At 37.7% G+C, this 19,192-nt stretch overlaps 2 protein-coding genes across 5 annotated transcripts in view; one reads left to right on the top strand and one right to left on the bottom strand.

Annotated features, from left to right (window-relative positions):
* CUL2 (cullin 2) overlaps positions 1-19,192 on the top strand; it is a 104,539-nt gene that overhangs the window by 78,451 nt on the left and 6,896 nt on the right. For all 4 annotated transcript variants that reach the window (XM_037835616.1, XM_037835614.1, XM_037835613.1 and 1 more), the window contains exon 17: positions 2,882-2,948. In XM_037835616.1, the coding sequence (XP_037691544.1) occupies positions 2,882-2,948 (67 nt within the window). The remainder of the gene's footprint in view (positions 1-2,881; positions 2,949-19,192) is intronic.
* Positions 8,076-8,711, bottom strand: LOC119533817 (signal recognition particle 9 kDa protein-like). Its single transcript, XM_037835620.1, has one exon. It carries the CDS (start codon positions 8,637-8,639, stop codon positions 8,379-8,381), a length of 261 nt encoding a protein of 86 aa, XP_037691548.1. The 5' UTR covers positions 8,640-8,711; the 3' UTR covers positions 8,076-8,378.

Here is a 19,192-nt window from a genome sequence, read left to right as displayed (position 1 = left end):
ATATGAGAGTCTTTTAAATCAGATTTTAAAATTAAGGATGAAGGAATATTTTATTTTGGCATATCAATATCATTAATAAAACTTTACTGAACAGTACTAGTTGCTGGGAGTATAAAAAGTTTAAACATGCCTTCAGATCGCATAATCTTAAAGCTAATTTTGCACTTACTTAGTAAAGTGTGCTTTTTTTGGATTCTTTTAAAATTGTATTCTGTTACCATATATACAATCTAACATTTCCCTTTAATAATATTCAGATATATATTTCAGTGCTGTTAATTGTGCATATTTTAAGCTTGAGTTTCTCATTTTTCAAAATGCTTTATTTTGCTTTTGTCCACGAATTCATGATAAATGTGCCATAGTTAAATTATTTTTTTTATTCAGTTTTATTGAGAAATATTCACATACCATATAATCATCCATAGTGTACAATCAACTGTTCACAGTACCATCCTATAGTTGTACATTCATCACCCCAATCTATTTTTGAACATTTTCCTTACACCAGAAAGAATCAGAATCAGAATAAAAAATAAAAATTAAAAAAACCAGACAAACAGATTCCTCCCCCATCCTACCCTATTTTTCATTTAGGTTTTGTCTCCATTTTTCTACTCATCCATCCATACACTGGATAAAGGGAGTGTTATACACAGGGTTTTCACAATCACACTGTCACCCATTGTAAGCTACATTGTTGTACAATTGTCTTCAAGAGTCAAGGCTACTGGGTTGGTGTGAAAGAAGGGGAGCCCACTCCATCCTCTGCATTCCTGCAAAAGAAAGTTTTATTCTACTCATTTCTACAGGTCTTTATAGCATCCAAAGTAGTTTCCTACATGACTATTTTCAGGTATTTCAGGGAGGGTACATTTTTTCTAAAACCATAAGGTGTATTTACATATCGTTAGTCTCAAGGGACAGTTTCTTTGGGGGCTAGATGGGAAACAGTAGGGGTGGGAGACAGGAGCATGGAAGGAGCCCAGCAGGGGCTCAGAGACTATTCCCTTATCTAAATTGCAGTCTGCCTTCAGACATGCAAATATTTTGGCCTTTTCCTGGCCCAGTGCCCTCCTTCAGACATCTGGAGCTTGGGGAGGCCCTGCTCTATAGTTTGTTAAGTCAGGGGACCTTCCGTGTCTCTACATCTCCCCCTTTTTTATTATGATTACAATTTGGTGTAGTGACATAAAGCTCATTTATAGGGATATCATGGGGGTTCTGGGAATGGGTGCCATGTCTTCTTAGGCTGGTTCATCTGCACTGGAGTCAGCTTTGGGAGGTATCTTCTTCGTACGGTTGTTATAGCACAGCACTGTTGGTTCTTTGGGAAACAGGATGGTGGGCTTTAGAGTTCCACTGGGCTGTTTTGTGACAGATAACCTTTTAAAAATAACCAGCACAGGGAAAGTTTGAATTGTAGAGGTACCTTAACTCAAGATGCCTTTGGTGTTTGTTTGTGGCAGGCACTTTCATCTGGACTTCCCAGTCCTGGTACTTGCGCAGCTTCCAAATGTCATGGTCAGGATTGGTGAGCCCCACATTGGGCGCCAATTGTGAAAGAAGGGGAGCCCACTCCATCCTCTGCATTCCTGCAAAAGAAAGTTTTATTCTACTCATTTCTACAGGTCTTTATAGCCCATAGTTAAATTATGAGTTGTATTGTAGTAACTGAAATTTCTTGATGACCCAGGAGAATATTAATTAGTCAAAGCGTATTTCTGGAATCTCTTTATGACTTTGATTTGTTCTTTCTGAGGACAAGAAACAATCACCACATCTTAAATATTCCAGGTCCCTTTCGTTTTCTATTTATCATGTAAAGGGATTGGTGCATATGCTGATAGAGGATAATTCTGTACCATTGGAAGGAAAAACATGCTGAACAAATAACAGCTTCTCTGGACCAGGGAATCTTAGAATAAACTGTTGAAAGAATGTACTGCTTCTCTTGGTTTGCAGCTGTAACATTTTGTTGTCAAGAGTAGACTCAGTGTGGTGTTGATTGATTTATTTAAAGTTCTTTTTGAATGTACAAAAGGTGAAGTTGGATATACAAGTTTAAAGCTTTGGATATATACATTTGGCACATCAAGCTAAAATTATGCCCTTAAGTTTGAATTGTCATGATACATTTGTATAATATTCAGTTTTATAATGAAGTTGAATTTTTGATTTTTTCATATTTCAGTGTGATTTTTTTCCCACTATTTTATTATATACTAGGTTTTTTTTTTAAGAGATGTGGATGCTATATTTTTTGGACTGATATTCTTCAGTTGCATATTCAGTCCAGGGAAAGAGTTTAAAATATCAAAGTTGCACTTACAGAGTGCAAAATTGAATTATTCACAATAATAGTAACAAAAGAATACCCAAAGAGAAGTATCCTGAAGGTTTGTATTAGTGATTAACTGGATGTGGGAGTTAAATCATAGATGTCACTTTATAGGTAAGCACACAGATATTAATTGACTTGTCACTTCAGCAAGGGTGTGTGTTGGGAAATAGGAGATTAGGAATGAAGGTGTGATTTATATTTTCATATTGAAATGTATGTGGTGGTGTTTTGGGTCAGTAGTTAAACATCTCTAAAGTCTAAATTAATACCATCCAAAACTGATAATGAATCACTGTTTCATTTAGGAATTTATATGAAAAGTCACATTTGCAGTTATGTGACAATGTTGTCAGTGAAAATAGCTAGGTTAATGTTTGTATGATTTTGGTCCAAGCCTACACAGATACACTTTCTCATCTGGAAAACGAGAACATCTACCTGATGCTGTAATGTCCTTTCTAAAATGAACACTTTTTTCATTTTTGCAAGCAAGTTTTAGTGCTGGAAATAATTTGATTTTTTTTTTTTTTTTAACAGTTTGAATTATTTTACAGCCAGCATTTCAGTGGAAGAAAACTTACATGGTTACATTATCTTTGTACAGGTAAATTGCATTTAATTATATTTGATTTAATAAGATTTACTTTAATAATTTAGAAAGAGATTTCTTGTATCCCAATTATAGTTTTATTACTGCTTATTAAGAAAATTTCTTAATATGGTTTATTATGTTTCTTTAGCAATCCACTTTTTATGGACATTAGAAAATTTATGTAAAAACCCAGACTTGATGAGTCAGACACTGCTAGTTAACATGTTCTCTTTAAGTACGCCAGGTATCCTTAGAGATTTCATGAATGTTATTAGGAGATTAAATCATTTGATTGTTATCTGTGGTACTATAGTGAACTGAAATGGTAAATGTTTTTCCCAATTAGGTCCAATAATTTCCAGTAGTTTCCAATTTTAGAAATAACTTTAATCAAATCTCACCATTTCCTTTGCTTCTTTCTGGGACAGTGGGATAATTCTAACTTTCTGGAACAGTGGAACAATCCTACTTATTGATGACAAGATTGATACCTGATGCCTGTAGACTGTGTGCAGTTGCTCTGAGTTGCTTAAAAGATACTAGCCAAAACAAATACCCAAATTTTCTCCACTAGTGCTAAAGCTATGTTTTGAAAAGTGCATTGAATTAACCTTCCCTTTGCACAAGAAAGAAAGGGTATATATGTTAATATCTCTTAGAAATGGCACAGGGAAATTAAAATCCGATCAGTTGCCATAACTTTTATTAGGAAATTCTTTCCAGTCACTTAAGAGAGTTATCTAAGTAACTGTAATACTTGCCACTTATTTGACAGTTTACATCTCAGAATATGGTGGCTCATTGTGTTACTCTATTACTATGTATTATGTTTTACATAGTTGCATTATTTGTACAAGTTTACCTTTATTGAGAAAGCCAAGTGCTTCTAAATTGTTATTTTGTGAAATAAATAGATGTTTATTGATATCCTTTTTATAAATGGTCACTTAATAGGTGAACTTTTATTTTACATATTTTGTGAATGTTTTCAACTCTCATGTAATAAATACAATTGATTTTAATAAAAAACATTGTTGGACCATGTTATAGATAGTATGTTTTCTAAGAATGCTAATATATCTTAAAATGTAGTTGAATTTTGTTTTCTTCTTCTTCCCTCGAATGTCTATCTTGGTTAGTTTAAACTGTTTTGGTTATTCTGTTTACATCAGTAATAATCAGTCTGTTTCCTAAAATAATTTTAATGAAGTCCTTAGTCTTAGCATACAGCAACTAGCTGTCTACAGGAAGAAAGAGGCAATACATAATTTTCACATAATTTTCGCATTGGAATTTGGCCTGAAAACTGTCACCAATAACACCTAAATAGGAAAGATAACTTCTTTCCTGTTTCCAAACTATACTAATTCCCAAGCTAGTACACAATAACCAAATTTTTGAAACTTTTGTTTGTCTTCTTTTAGTTGTGGTATGTGTGTGTTTTAATTTAAGTCAAATAATTTCTTCCTTTGGGAAAGAGATGTCAGCTGTGTACATTCGTTTCTTTTATCTCTGAAGGCAGTCTGAAAAAGCCTTTTGGGTAGAGTTTGGAATTTTTTCCCCATATATTCATTCAACAAATGGTTTCGAAACACCCTCCATATTTAAGACACTTATTCTGGAGTGTCCACAGTTGGCATAAGACTTAAGGACCTCTTTGAAACATTGGCTCTGATCCTGGACTCAGTGTTCTGTGTCTTGAGAATCCTTATCACTTGTACTTATTTATATTATCACAATTACTCTTTGCTAATCCATTTTCACACTCCTAGGTTATTGAAAACCCAGCATACAGTTTGATTTTTGTATATTGTAAGCCAGACAGTTGGAGATAGGGTTTAAACTCATATTTGGAGACAGATTTGGAATCAGAGTTAAGGTATTAGTTTACCTCTTACTAGTTGTGTAACCTTAAGCAAGTTATTTAACTTCTCTGAGCCTATTGGCTCATCTGTATCTTTGTAAAATTCTTTCATCAACTCAGAGAATATCTTTTATTTTCCAAGTATTTCAGAATGCCAGGTATACACAGATGAAATGCCCTCAAAAAGCTCACATCTAGTATGAAGATAGGCAAGTAAATAAATTATAGTTCAATGTTTTGAATGTTGATATTGACAGGCAAGTTCTAAGTGTCTTAAATTATCACATGGACTGGTGGTGGTAGGTGAATTGGTAAGGGAATGCTTCTGGGTGTTATCTGGACTTGATTTTCAAGGATGAATAGGACTTAGCCAAGATAGGCAAAGAAGCATGTTGAGAGTTTATTACCAATGAGGTAAGAACTTTAAGTAGGGAGTCTGTCATATTAGATGAGACAGATCCTGAGTGAGAGAAAGCCTGAAATTCCACTGGATTTATGAGTAGAACTTTGAATAGGATTCCTGGGAAAAAGAACTTGATGAAGAGATACAAATACAGAATCTGGAAACCATTACACTGTCTAGACATAAACAAGTTGTATTTGTGGCAGAGCAGGTAGTTAAAGGAATCTCAGGTCGGTTGCTGAGAGATAGGATTGCCTGGTCCTGTGGTAATTCTGTACTTAAATTTTTGAGATACTGCCAAATTGTCTTCCATAATGGCTGCACCATTTTACATTCCCACCAGCAATGAAGGAGTGTTCTTATTTTTTCACATCCTCTCTAATATTTGTAATTTTCCTAATTTTAGTTGTAGAAATTCTAGTGGGTGTGAAATGGTATCTCATTGTGGGTTTGATTTGCATTTCCCTAATGACTAATGATAATTGAGCATCTTTTCATGTGCTGATTGGCCATTTGTTTATCTTCTTTGGAGAAATTTCCATTCAAGTCTTTTCCCCATTTTTTTAGTTGCGTTATTTGTCTTTTTGTTGTTGAGTTGAAGGATTTCTTTATATAAAATTCTGAATATTAAACACTTATCAGATATGTAGTTTCCAACTATTTTCTCCCATTGTGTAGATTGTTGTTTTACTTTCGTGTTGAAGTCCTGGAGGCACAGAAGTTTAAAGCTTTCTCAGCTCCCATATCTTTCTGTTTCCCTTCTTTATGTTGTTGTTGCCCCACATTACCTCTTTATATTTTGCATGTCCATTATCAGGAAATATGACTTTTTCTTGTTCAGTTATATTCTGATTCTTATAAGAATAAAAGAATAGAGTTGTATATTGAGGATACAGTACTATTGGGTTTTGCATTTACCCTTTTAATTCCTTTTACTGAAGATCTTCATTCATTCTTCACACTACTACAAGCCACTCTCCTGTCTTTACTTCAACTTGCAGAACTTCCTTTAGTAATTCTTGTAAGGCAGATTTTTTGTTCACAAACTCTCTGTTTCTGTTTATCTGTGGTATTTTAAACTCCTCATTTTTAAAAGTTCGGTTTGCCAGATAAAGAATTTGGGGCTGGCAATTTTTCTCTTTCAGTATCTTAAGTATATCATACCACTTCCTTCTTGCCTCCATGGTTTCTGATGAGAAATTGGCACTTAGTCATATTATGGATCCCTTGTATGTGACAAATTGCTTTTCTCTCACTGCTTTTAGAAATCTCTTTTTTATCTTTGGCATTTAGTGTTCAGATTAGTATGTGTCTCAGAGTAGGTCTATTAGGATTTATTGTGTTTGGGGTCTGTTTTACTTCTTGGACATATATATTATGTCTTTATAAGAGTTGGGAAAATTTTGGCCATTATTTCCTCAAATACTCATTCTGCCCCTTTTCCCTTCCTTTCTCCTTCTGGGACACCTATGATGTGTATGTTTGCACACCTTGTGCTGTCACTCAGATCCTTGAGACACTGCTCAATTTATTCTTTTCTCTTTCTGTTGTCCTATGATTTTGATTGTCCTGTCTCCTTGTTCATTGATTCTTTCTTTTGCCTGTTCATACCTGCTGTGATATGCCTCTAGTGTATTTTTAATCTCCATTTTTGTGTCTTTTAAACATTGAAATTCTACTTTATACTCATATATTGTTTAATATCCTTTAGTTCTATTTCCATTTTTTTCTTCATCTTCTTGAATTGATTTAGGAGATTTATTTGAACTTCTTTGATTGGTTATTCCAAATTCTGTGCTTCCTCTGAAGTTTAAATTTGCTCCCTTGACTGAGCCATATCTTCCTGTTTCTTAATTTTTTGCTGATGTCCAGGCATCTGATTATTTTAACACTGAAGGTCAGTTTCTCTCTCTTGTCTAGGGTTTTATTGCTGATAGGCTTTGTGTTAAGGCTCTTCTTTATCACTTGGTCCAACTTATTCTGGACCTTTAGAGTAGCCCGTGCTTAACTGTGTCAGATTTTCTCAACTCTTCTTCCTCTGATTCTTGCCCTGGATATGTGCTGCAGTTTTGTTTGTTTTTTTTTTTTTTTTTTTATTCATATAATATTTTATTTGCTGACCTCTTTGAAACATTCCAAAATTCATAATAATGGCCAATGGAACTGTACATAAAATGTTGCTCAACATGACAAATTCCTAATAAAAAATATTTTAATGTATAGTGCCTTCATTTTACTCTTGCGTAATCAACATGTGAAAATTACATTTAGGTGGCAAAACCCAAGTTACAAATACAAGATAAATATCAACTAATATCATAACAGTTTATGCTTAACATCTTGGTTAAATAAAAAGAAAATGGGCAGGGGTGTTACAGAGGTATGCAAAGATTTAACAGTTCAAATAATCCTTAGCCCTTCTGAAAAATTATAGACAGGATATACGTAGTAAATATTTCTGTAACATGGTGATTTCAGTCATTAGTGACCATCATTCAGTTCATGCATTCAAAGTAATTGCAGTTATTTCTGATCACTGAAAACTGGTTTCAAATAAATTACAGTTCAGTGTGCTAAGGATACTACAAATACCTTACAGTCAAAAATACAGTTTAAATCTGGAAAGTTTAAGGTAAAGGAATACTTGTAATTCATAAATTCCTTTAGATATAATTGAGACTACACTACTATACTTAATTAGGTGTATTACTATGCATAGTTAATCCCAGTTACCATATTATCTACTTACTGGTCATCAACAGCACAAATTTTTATGCTCCAAAAGAATTATCGATCCAGTAAAATGGCTACATTTAATTTTCTTTTAAAGACAGATGAAGTAAATTAAGGAAGATTGGCTTCTCTTAACTTCTTTTTCAAATTACTGATACAAATTTACCAAAGAAATAATTATATATTTTGCCTAACATCAAATTATCTGCACAAAGTTTCTAAGATAGATGTATTTCATGTTTAATTTCCAAAAATAAATAGAGGCTTTCTAACTGAAAGTATTTACATTCCTAGCTCTCTAAAGTAAACATTAAAAAACGATCTCTCGGCCTTTGAATATCCCACTTAGTTACATAAAGTATTTTCTGTCCCAACACTTCCTCAAATTCAAAAGATTATCTGTTTACTTCCTAAGAACATGACAGTCTTCATTTCAAACCATTCAGTCAGTTTCCATGGCAATACTGCGGGATTCCTTGGCTACCATAAGTCGCATTAGTTGACTGTGGAATTTCTCAATCTTCTTTACATCTTGAGCTTGGTCTGTTCTATACACCAAACGAACTAAATCATCTGTTACTTTAATACACAGACTTCCATCAGAATGCCTATATTTGAGAACCACACGTGCCTTCATAGGGTCGGCGAGGTAGAGTTTCTCGGCCGCGCGGCTGAACTCCTCCCAGTTTTGGTACTGCGGCATCTTGGCTCGAGGTGGAAGGGGATGGGAGAAGAGAGGCAAAGCCGCGAGACCGGAGGTGGCGTAACCCCGCACACCTACCGTGCTGCAGTTTTTAAGATTGTACTTTTTGTGCAATTGTTTCACCTCCAGGAGAATGTTCCTTTCTGTCCCTTTTCCAGGAATCTTGATCTGTTCTGTTAGTTTTTGTGCAGAATTTTTTCCCCAGCCTCTATAATTTGTTTAAATTCTTGCTCTCACTCAAAGCCCCTCTTCCCTTACACTTCTTAGTTCTGGGACCTCTCCTGTCTTATGGCAGTTCAGTTTGCACCCTTACCCCTGCTATTTTTTTCTACGAGGCTTTTCTACCTCTGGTTTCTTCCCTGTTCGGGTATCCTGTCCTGGGGACCCGGATGGGGTCGGTCCAGAAGAGAGGGTCAATCCGGAAAGGGCTGTTTTACATTAAGGTGGTCCAACAGTCTAGATTGAATGTGTGCACCTCTGGCCCAACAGTTCTGCTGTAGCTCTCTTTTTCTCCCCCTTGGGCCCTTTGATAAGCAGCATTCCTCAGCAGCTTATGTTGTGCCCTGGGTCTCTGCAGACTGGAGTCCCTATGCCTGGATATGTGTGAGGTTCTAACCTGCTTCTGTGAGTAGCTCTATTGTCTACATCCACAGTAGGAAGGACCCGGGCTGTGCTGCCTTTGTGTGACTCCGACACTGCACAGGGACTGAGTTAAGTCTGGGGTGGAAATCTCTCATCTGATCTTGGAGATTATTTTTCTTTTTCTTTGGTTTGACATTTGTGGAGTCCTTCTCCAGTATTTGTCGTCCTCTAGAGTTCTGAGTAACTGGGATTTGTCCTTTTATTAGTTAATTCTGGGGGGAGACTTTTCCAGGGGATATCTTATGTTGCCATATTGATGCTGTCACTCTGGGTGCTGGATTTTGTCATATGCCTTTTCTGCACTAATTGAGATGATCATGTGGTTTTTTCCCCTTCATTTCGTTAATGTGGTATGTTACATTAATTGATTTTTGTACGGTGAACCACTTTTTCATACTTGGGATAAAGCCCATTTGATCATTGTATATAATTGTTTTAATGTGCTATTGGATTCAGTTTGCTAGTATTTTGTTGAGGATTTTTGCATGTATGTTTGTAGGAGAATACTGGTCTGTAATTTTCTTTTCTTTTGGTACCTTTATCTGACTTTGGTATGAGGGTGATGTTGGTCTTGTAGAATGAATTGGGGAGTGTTTCCTTCCTTCACATTTTTGGGAAAGTTTGAGCAGGATTGGTGTTAATTCTTTTTTGAACGTTTGGTAAAATTCACCTGTGAGGCCATCTGGTTCATGGCTTTTCTTTGTTGGAAGGTGTATTTGATGACTGATTCAATCGCTTTACTAGTTATTGGTTTGTTGAGATCTTTTTTTTTTTCTTGAGTCAGTGTAGGTATTTTGCATCTTTCTTGGGATTTGTCCATATCATCTAAGAGAGGGGTTTCCCAAATAAATTTTCCCAGTCAATAGAAAGCCAGAGATCTATAGAGGGAGCACCACAAACTGCCCTGTGGAGAAATGAGGGAGAGGTCAGGAAGGGTGCCAGGAGCTTCTTTGACAGTTCTCCAAAGCTGTGCTTTCTTGACTTGGTACCTGTCCAGCAAATGCAGCTCTTCAGCCGTCCTCCGCGACCTTGTCCAGGACAAGGTGGAACAATGGCTGCACTCGGAGCTGGTCCCAGCAATCTACATTCACCAATCAAAAGCTATGATCCTTGATTGGACCACATTACCCCCTTATCTTGGGGATTCTAGGATTTTATGTACCTTTCTGGCACCAGCAAAGGTGTATCAGGGGCCAGACTCCACTGCTGCCTGCTGCGTGAGTGGGGGTTGTGCATCAGTAATCACTGCACAGAGAGAACAGTTTACTGATACTTACTGTAATTTACCAGCCTCTTCTTCCTGCTCTTCCCTGGACTCCGGGGGTTTGAAATAGTTCATTCAGGTAGTTTCTGCCTGTTCAAAAGTTGTTCTGGTGGAGGGGCTGATTCCTGGAGCTTCCTACTCCTCCATCTTCCCACAATTCCTCTGTAATTTTTTTTTTTTTTTTTTTAGAGAAGTGGTAGGGCTACAGAAAAATCATGCAGAAAATATGGCATTCTCATATTAGCACCCCCCCCCCCCCATCATGGACCCTTTGTACTACTGCAGTACCTTTGTTAACAGTTGGTGAAAGAATATTATTGTGATTGTACTACCAACTGTGGTCCATAGTTTTTACACCAGACTTCACCACCTGTGTTGTACAGTCTGGCATACTTTTTTTGACCAGTTATCTTGTAGAATGTTCTGAATTTGTCACGTTACATACCTGTGATAAGTTTTTTTTGTTGTTCTTTATTCCCTTTACTTGCTGTAAGTGGAAAATAGGTCTAAAAGTTTGATTATATTCAGATAAAATACTGTTGGCAAGTATGCTTCTTAAGTTGTCCTTTTTGCTTCATATTTCATTATATCAGGAGGCTGATAATGTCATATTGTCCCATTATTAAAGATGCTAAATTTGGTCACTTGATTAAAGTGGTGGCCACCAGATATCTCCATTGTAAAGGCACTCTCTCCCCTTTTCAATTAGCAGATGCTCCAAAAAAAAAATTTAAATAAAAACAATAAAAAAAGAATACCCAAAATATCACATACCCCTTACCCCCACCCCCATTTTTTATGTATATATCTTTTTTGTCTATATTTTATTACTCATATGCCCATACTCTAGATCCAGAGAGTGTCAGTCACAAAGTTTTCACAATCAATGGTTACCCAGTAAAAGCCGTATAGTTACACCATCATCATCGGGAGTCAAGTCTGCTGGATTACAGTTCAACAGTTTCAAGTATTTCCTTCCAGCTATTCTAATACACTAGAAACTTAAAGGAATATCTATATAATGTATAAGAATAACCTCCAGAATGACCTCTTGACTCTATTTAAAATCTCTCAGCCAATGAAACTTTATTTTGTACTATTTATTTTCCCCCTTTTGTTCAAGAAAGCATTCTCAATTCCATGATGCCAGGGCCAGGCTCATCCTGGGAGTCATGTCCCACATTGCTAGGGAGACTTATACCCCATGGGGGTCATGTCCCATGTAGGGAGGAGGAAAGTGGGTTAACTTGTAGAGTTGGCTTAGAGAGAGAGGCCACATATGAGCAACAAAAGAGGTTTTCTGGGGGTGACTCTTAGGCATAGGTATAAGTAGGCTTAGTTTCACCTTTGGAGAGATGAGTTTCATAAGGGCAAGGCTCTGAATCGAGGGCTTATTAAATTGGGAGTCCCTATTGCTTAAGAAAATAGGAGGAATTCTGCAGGTGGGAAAATTTAATAGTTCCACATTTTCCCCCAGTCTCTAAAGGGGACTTTGCAAATACCTTTATATTTTCTGCCCAAAATATTCTGGGATGTGTTGGGGTATTACATTAGCCTGTATGGAATAACCAAATCTCATTCCCTTTTTTAGGTTCCATGTAATTACGTTGTTTAAATAAACTGACCAGACAGGTTAAATTATATAGTGTGCTACAGAAGATCTAAATTCTGTGGTCTCACACAGAAGTTGAAATTTTATAATATAGTCGGTATCATCTTTTATCCTGTATTCTAACTTACCTTAGCCCTAACCAGATCACCTTCATTCATATCTCTAATTGTAGTCTGATTTCTTTTTCAGCTTCTTTAACAGTTGCTCTATGGAGTAATGCTGACTTTCAGAGCTGCAGAGCTCTAACTCTGAGTCTCAGGTGTCACACAGATACCCAGATTTCCAGGGAACTACCAGGTTATACACAAAGAGCTCAGCATCTCAGAATTTAGAAATAACAGTTCAAATTCAGGAATAGATGTGACTGCTGTAAGAACTTACAATCTAGGAACCTTTACAATGAGGCTTATCGAACATTCTGTACTCCTTAATCGTCGATTGCCCAATCTCTGCCCCCAATAACCTATGCTCTCAAATTCAATTCTCAGCATTTCCTCATCATAGTTAGTTGATATTAGTGAGGGCTTACAATATTTGTCCCTTCATTTCTGGCTTATTTCACTGAATAGAATGTCTTTAAGGTTCATTCACCTAGTTGCATGCCTCCTGACTTAAGTCCTTCGTGCAGCTGCTCAATATTCGATCGTATGTATACACCACTGTTATGGTTTGCTAATGCTGCTGGGATGCAAAACACCAGAAATGGATTGGCTTTTATAAAGGGGGTTTATTTGGTTACAAAGTTGCAGTCTTAAGGCATAAAGTATCCAAGGTAATGCATCAGGAATCCGGTACCTTCACTGGAGGATGGCCAATGGCGTCCGGAAAACCTCTGTTAGCTGGGAAGGCACATGGCTGGCATCTGCTCCAGAGTTCTGGTTTCAAAATGGCTTTCTCCCAGGATGTTCCTCTCTAGCCCGCAGCGCCTGCTCAAAATGTCACTCTCAGTTGTCTTGGGGCGTTTCTCCTCTCTTATCTTCTCCAGAGCAAAATCTGCTTTCAACGGCCATCTTCAAACTGTCTCTCATCTGAAGCTCTTCTCTCAGCTCCTATGCATTCTTCAAAGTGTTCCTCTTGGCTGTAGCAATCCCGCTCCTTCTGTCTGAGCTTATATAGTGCTCCAGTAAACTAATCAAGGCCCGTGCTGAATGGCCGGGGCCACACCTCCGTGGAAATTGTCCAGAGTTACCACCCACAGTTGGGTGGGGCGCATTTCCATGAAAACAACCTAATCCAAATGTTCCAACTTAATCCCTGCTAATATGTCTGCCACCACAAGATTGCATCAAATAACATGGCTTTTTCTGGGGGACATAATACATACAAACTAGTACAACCACATTCACCCCTCTGTTCATCCATTGATATACCCTTAGGCCACCTCCATCCATTGCAAATCGTGAATAACGGCGCCGTTAAGTATCAGTTTGCAAATGCCTATTCATGTCCTTGCTTTCAGTTCTTCCAAGTATACACCAAATAACAGGGTTGCAGGATCATACAGTAGCCCTACACCCAGCCTCCTGTGGAACCATCACACTGCCCTCCAGAGGGGCTGTACCCTTTTGCTTTCCTACCAACAGTGAATAGGTGTATCTCTCTCTCCACATCTTCTCCAGCACTTGTATCTTTCTGTTTACTTTTTGAACAGTTTTAATCACATGCCATACAATTCATCCTAAGTAAACTATCAGTGGCTCTTGGTATAATCCCATAGTTATGCATTCAGTACCACAGTCTATATGAGAACATTTCCATTTCTTCCACAAAGAAGGAAGAAGAAGAAAAAAAATTTTTAAGTAAAGAATAAAAAAATTAAAAAGAGAGGCAACCATCACCACAAGAATCCCATAACCCCTCCCTTATATCCCCCTCTTATTGACATTTGGCTTTGGTAAGTTGCCTTTGTTACAATTAATGAAAGAATATTAAAATTTTACTGTTAACAATAGGCCCTACTTTATATTGATTTTTTTCCATATACAGTCCCATTTTCAACACTTTTCAATGGTGACATTCATTTTTTCTCCCTCATCTAAAAACTTTCTTATATTTGTATATTTAATCACCATCATTGTCCATTCTAGGTTTCACTAAGTTATACAATGCCAGTTTTTATCCTCTGTCTATCTGTTCTAGTTTGTTAATCCAGAAATGGATTGGCTTTTATAAAGGGGGTTTATTTGGTTACAAAGTTACAGTCTGAAGGCCATAAAGTGTCCAAGGTAACACATCAGCAGTCAGGTACCTTCACTGGAGGATGGCCAATGGTGTCCAGAAAACCTCTGTTAGCTGGGAAGGCATGTGACTGGTGTCTCCTCCAAAGTTCTGGTTTCAAAATGGCTTTCTCCAAGGACGTTCCTCTCTAGGCTGCGGTTCCTCAAAAATGTCACTCTTAATTGCACTTGGGGTTTTTGTCCTCTCTTAGCTTCTCTGGAGCAAGAGTTTGCTTTCAATAACCATCTTCAAAATGTCTCTCACCTGCGGTTCCTGTGCTTTCTTCAAAGTGTCCCTCTTGGCTGTAGCTCCTCTTCAAAATGGCACTCTCAGCTGCACTGAGTTCCTTCTGTTTGTCAGTTCATTTATATGGCTCCAGTAATTTAATTCAGACCCACCCTGAGTGGGCGGGCCAACACCTCCACAGAAATTATCCAATCAGAGTCATCATCCAGAGTTGGGTGGGGCACATCTCCGTGGAAACACTCAAAGAATTACAATCTAATTAACACTGATAAGTCTGCCCACACAAGATTACATCAAAGATAATGGCGTTTGGGGGGACATAATGCATTCAAACTGGCACATTCCACCCCCTGGACCCCAAAATGACATTATCTTTCCATATACAAAATATATTCATCCCACAACAATATCACAGAAACTTAAATCATTTCACTAACAATAGTTAAGTACAAGATTCCATCAAAATCAATCATAGGCATGGTCAGTCCTAAGGCATAATTTTCCTTTAGCTGTGGATCTGTGAATTTAGAACAAGTTATGTGCTTCCAATACACAAAGGAGGGACAGTCATAGGATAAACATTCCCATTGCCATAAGGAGAAAGAGTAAGGAAAACAGGGTTAACAGGACCAAAACAGTTCCTAAAACCCGCAGGACAAACTCCATTAGATTTCAAAGTCGGAGAGTCATTAACAGCACGACATTGCATCCTTGGGGCTTGAGCAGAGTGGAAGTCTAACCCTTCCTCAGGGCCCCTGCAGCAGCCCTTTCCTCTCTAAACGCTGGGGTGAGTGCTCCAACATATCCACAAACTGGGGAGACCACCTTCTCGGCCCCACCCTCCTCAAACATCGGGGCAGCACCTGGACTCCCCTCCATCTCCGGAGCACACGCTCAACCCTCTCAGAACGTTGTGGTGGCAGGCAGGCTCTCCCCAGTTCCCTGGGAACGTGCTCCACCCTCTTTGAGGCTTGGGGTGGCAGAACATTTCCCCTTATGCATTTAAAAAGCCGTTCCAACATGTTTGGTATTTGCAAACTCAGCAGCACCAGCACCCCACTTCTCTGTTATGCTCTAGTTTGCTAATGCTGCTGTACTGCAAAACACCAGAGATGGATTGGCTTTTATAAAAGGGAGTTTACTTGGTTACAGAGTTACAGTCTGAAGGCCATAAAGTGTCCAAGGTAACACATCAGCAATCAGGTACCTTCACTGGAGGATGGCCAATGGTGTCCAGAAAACCTCTGTTAGCTGGGAAGGCACGTGGCTGGTGTCTCCTCCAAAGTTCTGGTTTCAAAATGGCTTTCTCCCAGGACATTCCTCTCTAGGCTGCGGTTCCTCAAAAATGTCACTGTTAATTGCACTTGGGGTTTTTGTCCTCTCTTAGCTTCTCTGGAGCAAGAGTTTGCTTTCAATAGCCATCTTCAAAATGTCTCTCTCACCTGCGGTTCCTGTGCTTTCTTTAAAGTGTCCCTCTTGGCTGTAGCTCCTCTTCAAAATGGCACTCTCAGCTGCACTGAGTTCCTTCTGTTTGTCGGCTCATTTATATGGCTCCAGTAATTTAATTCGGACCCGCTCTGCATGGGCGGGCCAACACCTCCACAGAAATTATCCAATCAGAGTCATCATCCAGAGTTGGGTGGGGCACATCTCCATGGAAACACTCAAAGAATTACAATCTAATTAACACTGATAGTTCTGCCCACACAAGATAACATCAAAGATAATGGCATTTGGGGTACATAATACATTCAAACCGGCACACACCTATTTCAGCAAAATAATGTATGTACCTATTTGTCTCCGTCCATTCCTTTTTCCATTAGAAAAATACTGGGATGGAAAATGTTATTTATCAGACAAAATAGGATTGTTAATTTTGGGCTGAAATACAGTTTAAAACTACAGAAGAAGCATTTCTGGTATGCTTTGTATGCTTCCCAGTATGTTTGAACCTTACCTTGGGATCAACCAGATACAGAGAGAACATGAAATAGTTGCCAGTAGCAAGCTATCGTTCACTCCCCTTTGTCTGTCTGTATATCTCTCCTCCCTCCGTCTCCTTTTTTTTTTTTAATTAAAAATAATTTTTTATTAGAGAAGTTGTAGATTTACAGAAGAATCACACATAAAGCACAGGATTCCCATACAACTCCCCATCACCACCACTTACATTGGTGTGGAAAATTTGTTACAATTGATGATAGAACTTCTTTTTGTAATACTATTTTTTACACTTGTTACTATTGATGAAAAACTATCAAAGTAGTACTAACTGTTGTCCATGGTTTACGTAGGGGTATTTTTCCCCCATATTCCCAACCTATTACTATTTTTTTTCATGTATGTTTTTATTTTATTACTCAATTACCCATACACTGGATAAAGGGAGTGTCAGTCACAAATTTTTGCAATCGTACTGTCACAAGTTAAAAGCTATGTAGTTATACAGTTATTATCAAAGATCAAGGCTTCTAGATTATAGTTCAATTTCAGGTGTTTCCTTTTGGCTACACCAATACACTAGAAACTAAAAAGAAATGTCTACTTAATGAGTCAATAGTCATAATCATTTGTTAAATACTAACTTCTCAGTTACAACTCCTCCCTCTCATTTGATCATTCTCTGAATCTTCAGGGATATCTGGGCAATGACCATTCTTATTTCTTCATGCTCAAAAGGGGTGTCAATATTTGGGGTGGAAGAATGAAACTGGTTGATTTTCTTGGTGAGACTGGATTTCTCTGGGTTTCAGGGGTTATCTGGAGGTTTTAATTTTCTGAAAAAATAAGCTTAAAAGGTAAGACTTTTATGGAGTCTTAGATATTCTTTAGGGTTTTCAGGAATGCTGTTGGTTGGGGCATGTGCATACTGTGGCAATTTGCAGTATCTGGCTGAAGCTTGCATAAGAGTAACCCCCAGAATGACCCCTTGACTCTATTTGAAATCTCTTGCCACAGAAACTTTATTTTGTTTCATTTCTCTTCCCCCTTTTGACCAAGAAGTCTTTCTCAATCCTATGATGCCAGGGCCAGGCTCATCCCTGGGGGTCATGTCCCTCATAGAGGGGAGGGTATTGTATTTATTTGCCGAGTTTGGCTTAGAAAGGCCACATCCAAGCAACAAAAGAGTTCTCTGGGGGTGACTCTTAGGTGTAGTTATAAGTAGGCTTAGATTCTCCATTACAGAAATACTTCATAAGGGCAAGCCTCAAGATTGAGGGCTTGGCTTATTAAATTGGGAGTCTCTGATGTTTGCGAGAATATCAGGAATTCTCCAGGTGGAGAAGTTTAATACTTCCATATTTTTTTCTCCAGTCCCTCAAGGAACTTTGCAAATGCTTTTTTATTTTCTGCCCCCAATACTGTGGACTGTATCAGGATATTACAATAACCTATACAGAATAACAAGATTTCATTCCGTATTTTAGGTTCCATGTAATTATGTTATTTAAATAAACTGACCAGATGGGTTAAATTCCATATTGTGCAGAAAATTTAAATTTTGGACCAAATAAACATCTCTTCCTTTGGCCTCACACAGAAGTTGAAGTTTTAAAATACAGACAGTATCATCCTTTGCCCTGTATTCTAATTTACCTTAACCCTAACCAGATCACCTTCATTCATATCTCTAATGGTAGTCTGATCTCTTTCAGCTTCTTTTAACAGTTGCTGAATGGAATAATGCTGACTTTCAGAGCTGCAAAACTCTAACTCTGAGTCTCAGGTGTCACACAGATACCCAAAATTTCAGGGAATTACCAGGTTATACACAAAGAGCTCAGCATCTCAGAATTTAGAGATAAAAGTTCAGACTCAGGAATGGATGTGACCGCTGTAAGAGCTTACAATCTAGGAACATTTACAATGAGAATGAGCCTCATTGAACATTCTGTATTACTTGATCATTGAATGCCAGTGTCTGCCCCTGATCTATCCTCTGATAAATTATGCTCTTGAGTTCAGTTCTCAGCATTTGCTCATTATAGTTTATATTAGTGAGGCCTTAAAACATTTGTCCTTTGGTTTCTGGTTTATTTTGCTCAACATAATGTCCTTAAGGTTCATTCACCTTATTGCATGCCTCCCAACTTCATTCCTTTCTGCAGCCTCACAATACTGCATCATATGGATACACTACAGTTTGCCCTTCCACTCATCAGTTGATGTACTCTTGGACCATCTCCATCCATTGGCAGTTGTGAATAATGCTGTCATAAACACCAGTGTGCAAATGTCTATTCATGTCCCTGTTCAGTTCTTCCAAGTATATACCTAATAACTGTATTGCAGGATCATATTGCAGTCCTATACTTAACCTCCTGTGCCTCTACCTCTTTTTATTTTTTATTTTTTTCTAGGTTGTAGCCTTCCTAGATACATTTAACGTCCTTGTTTAAACCTACTGGTAACCCTGATTTATACTACGTGCTCAAAACTGATAATCCTTCCCCAACCACCCAAAATACGAAACAAATATATTGTTAGCAGAAATGACTTTATTATAATTTAGTAAATCCTTGTGCCCTCTTTCAGGAGAAAATATTTGAAATAACTAATTATTACTCA

This window comes from Choloepus didactylus, chromosome 5 (genome assembly GCF_015220235.1).
Source record: "Choloepus didactylus isolate mChoDid1 chromosome 5, mChoDid1.pri, whole genome shotgun sequence".
NCBI lineage: Eukaryota > Metazoa > Chordata > Mammalia > Pilosa > Megalonychidae > Choloepus > Choloepus didactylus.
The sequence above is the reverse complement of the archived record's forward strand: the minus strand, read 5'-3'. Positions and strand labels throughout refer to the sequence as shown.